The sequence below is a fragment of the Pinus tabuliformis genome, chromosome 1_1, assembly GCF_031772625.1.
Source record: "Pinus tabuliformis cultivar Carrire ecotype Pingquan chromosome 1_1, CPIR1, whole genome shotgun sequence".
NCBI lineage: Eukaryota > Viridiplantae > Streptophyta > Pinopsida > Pinales > Pinaceae > Pinus > Pinus tabuliformis.
The window spans coordinates 396,390,957-396,395,298 of record NC_142297.1 but is presented as its reverse complement, the minus strand read 5'-3'; the positions used below and the strand labels follow the sequence as shown (position 1 = coordinate 396,395,298).

Here is a 4,342-nt window from a genome sequence, read left to right as displayed (position 1 = left end):
AACACCCCAATAAAACTCTAGAGCACTCAAATTCTACATATTAAACAATTTAAACTCAAGTTTTTAAAAGTCTTAGTCATATTTTGGTTAAAATTAACGAGAAAAATATTCTTAAAAAAACCATTTCATTTATTAATTACACTATATAAAAACCAAAATTACAGAATTACAAAATATTATATTATGTATTTATAAATTCTATTTAATTTTCATATTTATCCTATAAATAAAATTACATAAAAATTTAAACTTCATATCTCTCATTAATTCATATCTCTGATTAATTATATATATATATATATATATATATATATATATATATATATATATATATATATATATATATATCTTTTAATAAGTTTAATAAATTAATTTGAGTGATTACATGTAATGAATTATAAACTAAATGTTATTATATAATAAATTTAAATAAGTTTTATGAATTAATTTGAGTGAGAAAATTGCGAATTACAACCAGATGTTATCATGTTTCATAAATTTAATTTTCAAAAAAAATATAAATATCTTTTAATAAGTTTAATAAATTAATTTGAGTAACTACATGTCATGAATTATAAACTAAATGTTATTATATAATAAGTTTTATGAATTAATTTGAGTGAGAGAATTGCGAATTACAAACCAGATGTTATCATGTTTCATAAATTAATTTGAATACTTTAATATTATTAATTATAACCCATATATCACAAACTCAAGTTCATAATCTATTTGTTTATACGAAAATAATGGACTTTATTTAATACCCATTATTAAATTATCAAAATTATGATGAATCGATTTACCCTACATACCAACAAAATACTAAATACATTTCTCCAAAATATACATTTTGCTTTTTATTAAAAAAAAAAAAAACCATACACTTTATAATTATCATTACTCTCACATCTCACCACTAACCATCACTAACATAATTCTCCAATAACTTACGATCTCGTTACAGTTATCATTACTTTGACATCTAACTACTCATCATAACTAACATAATTCTCCAATAACTTCACCAATAGTTGACTAGGTAAAAGACAAAGCCAATAACCCATCTACACCTCTTAGTTGTCTCTCCCAGTCCAACAAAAATAACTCTAGTATCTTAATATCACTTAAAACCATTTTCCACAACTAAAGTATCTTAATCAAATCATTCTCAATCTCCCTGTAGCATTCCAAAATAGTTGGTCTTTGCAAGGATTGAGAAAACTAGGAATTGATGCCCAATACTAAGATAATCATGTATTTTCACATTTAAAAAAGATCAATGATCATGCACCTAGGTAAGATAAGATAGTCATCCAACTCTTGGAAAGTTAATCAATCTTGTATTTAGTAGATTCATGGAATTTTAGTGCCTTTCTTGTAGTCCGATTCAATAATTAAATTTCCACTTCACTTTAATGGACTTTTGACTTTTGGATGGTGATTTTACATTCCATTCCAAACAACATTTTTGGACCATGTGATTTGAAGCAATCTCGTTGTTGTTGGGACCATGGGACTTGAGTTATTGTTCGTTTACCCTTTCCCAATGTTGGCTTCTATCTATAAAGTTTTCATTCAATTAAATGCTAACATAAAAGGTACTTGGAAGGTAAAAGTAAGAAAAATTTTGACATAGTTTTCGAACTAAGGAAATATACTCCTTTATCATAACAGATGATGTAAGTTATTGTTAAGGAGTATAGTGCATTGTTTTGGTCCATGGTTAGGAATGATTTTAATATTAGTTAAAGGTTTAAGGTTAAAGTTGTTATAATTATGATTAATACGTTGATTGTTAAGTAAATTTGATAACTTATTTATTTTATTTTTTTGGTATTTTATCTTAATATTGTGTATAAAATGTAGTACATATTATATATTTGATTAAGTTATTGTTAAGGAGTATAGTGCATTGTTTTGGTCCATGGTTAGGAATGATTTTAATATTAGTTAAAGGTTTAAGGTTAAAGTTGTTATAATTATGATTAATATGTTGATTGTTAAGTAAATTTGATAACTTATTTATTTTATTTTTTTGGTATTTTATCTTAATATTGTGTATAAAATGTAGCACATATTATATATTTGATTAAGGGTAAGTGAGGAGTTTTCGATTCTAGAAATATATTAGAGAAGTAGGACTTTCAAAAGACATTATATTTTCATTAATGAAGTTGATACTTACAAAGTGAATGATTTAATAACTATCCAAAAATGTAGTAGATATCCTCTATGAGTGAAAAAATGAACATCAAGTTTCACCCAGTAACTTACTATTATTCATTAAAACATGAAGACACTTAAAAAAAAATTAATCTACATTTAATATGCTTAGTTGATAGAGGTAATATTGGTATATGATGGCTTAAATATTTAATTTTATTTTTAGTTTATTGTTATTTTTAATTATTTCTTCAAATTTGTTTATGCATTTAAAAATATAATAAAATAATTTTCAATTATTCTCAACACGTTTTAGTTTCATGTTCCTTTTGTTAGAAATAAGTCTCACCATTTTGCAATGACATAACTTAACTAGTGAAGGAAATCCACTTAATGAACTCATTTCATGACCATAAATATCCTTTACTATGCTATCATTACCTTCAATAAGGGAAATGGAAACAATTTTTGGAAACAAAAATGATGTATTAAAAAGTCTAAAAAATACAGAGATTACATATATTGAAACTGTCCTTGTAGCCCCTTTATAGATAAAACAATGGCTAAAGTTGTATTATTGTAGCCTAAGTCATTTAAACTTGCTGGAATGTTTAGCCTTCAAAGTAGCAAACCTAGTGGGTTTAGTGAGAGCAATGCTAGTTGAGCATATATGCTCTATGTATTGTTTGCGTGACTTGAACCCACGTGCTTTCAAGTCCTTTGGCGTGATTTTGGTCCTTTTAACCATAGCATCAACATTTATCTTTTTTGTTTTCTGTGAAAATTAAAACATTATCAATAAATATCAAAATCCACATAGATATAATGAAAATATGCTCACCATGTAACGAATATGAAAAGACATTTCATTGACTAGCTATTAATAAATATCAAAATCTATATAGATATAATGAGAATATGGTGAACATGTAAGGAATATGAAAAGAAAATGCATTGACTAGTCATAAAAAAATATGTCAATGTTATTATGAGCTAAGATATGTAGTATATAACTTACCTCTCCTAATTTATCTTGAAGTCTAGATGAATGCCGCAATGGTTGAGGAGAATGTGATTTTTGCTGAGTATCATGTCCACCATCATACATGTGCAAAGGTGTTTTAGGAGATGTATATTCATTACTCTGAACATTAGATTATACATAGATATAAGTATGTGAATAAAAAAGAATTAAATGTAAAAATATGATAAAATTATAAGAGTATAAATAAATATAGTCTTACCTTGCATTGTGACATTGGACATGAAGATGGTTGTAGCATTTGAACCATTTCATTTCCATTCTTCTTAAGGCTTCTACAAGGGGTTTTCATTGATTGTGATTGTTCCAAAGGGAACACCTGCACCATAAATAAGAAATAACACACACGCACATAATAAAAAAAAATCAAAGATAAGGATATATAATACAGAACATCCATTTCTCATCCCATCATTATGGTAAAACATAACAATTTATGTATTAATATTTTCGGTGGAATAGGTTATATGGATTAAAAACTTACTGGCCCAGTAACCCCTTGAAAACCTTGAAATCTAGGTGAGCGTCGCAATGGTTGGTGGCTTGAATTTGGGGAATTTTGTTGATTAGGCTATGCATATCAATAACAATGAGAAATTAGTATACAATTATAATAAATATAAATATTATTTAATGTTAAAATGTCTAAAAAATTAATATATGCAAAAAAATGGACTCAACTGTGTTGTCATTGTCCTGATTGGTTTCATCAAAGTTTAATATATGGTTGTGCCCATCTGATCCTTCTTCCCCCACATCATCGGGAACCTCAGTGCTTGCTTTCTCTTTTATAGCAATATCTATGTGCTTCATTGTCTGCATGCGTCTACGAGGTAGACTCTGATCCCAACGTTGAATTTTTTCACAAATCCTTTGCTTTGAAGTGTCACTAAGCTGATCAAATGTAGCAACTGACTGTGAAAACAAGTTTCGATGAATTTAGTCCACGACAATAAACTAATATTAATAGAAAACATATACAGATAAATACTAATAAATACTTACAGCTGAAAGAATTTCTTCATTGACAATATTAATAAAAAATCATATACAAATAAATACTAATAAATACTTACAGCTGAAAGAATTTCTTCATTGACAAATCTTTTATATGCTTGTTGTCGTGCACGACAT

General features: G+C 26.6%; 1 protein-coding gene across 1 annotated transcript; it reads right to left on the bottom strand.

Moving 5' to 3' along the window:
* Positions 1–2,671: 2,671 nt before the first annotated feature.
* Positions 2,672–3,997, bottom strand: LOC149213301 (uncharacterized). The gene is made up of 4 exons (XM_089390743.1): positions 3,890–3,997; positions 3,411–3,779; positions 3,185–3,310; positions 2,672–2,941 (listed from the first exon to the last, which is right to left on the bottom strand). Exons 2-4 carry the CDS (start codon positions 3,606–3,608, stop codon positions 2,756–2,758), a joined length of 510 nt encoding a protein of 169 aa, XP_089246869.1. The 5' UTR covers positions 3,609–3,779; positions 3,890–3,997; the 3' UTR covers positions 2,672–2,755.
* Between the last annotated feature and the right edge of the window lie 345 nt (positions 3,998–4,342).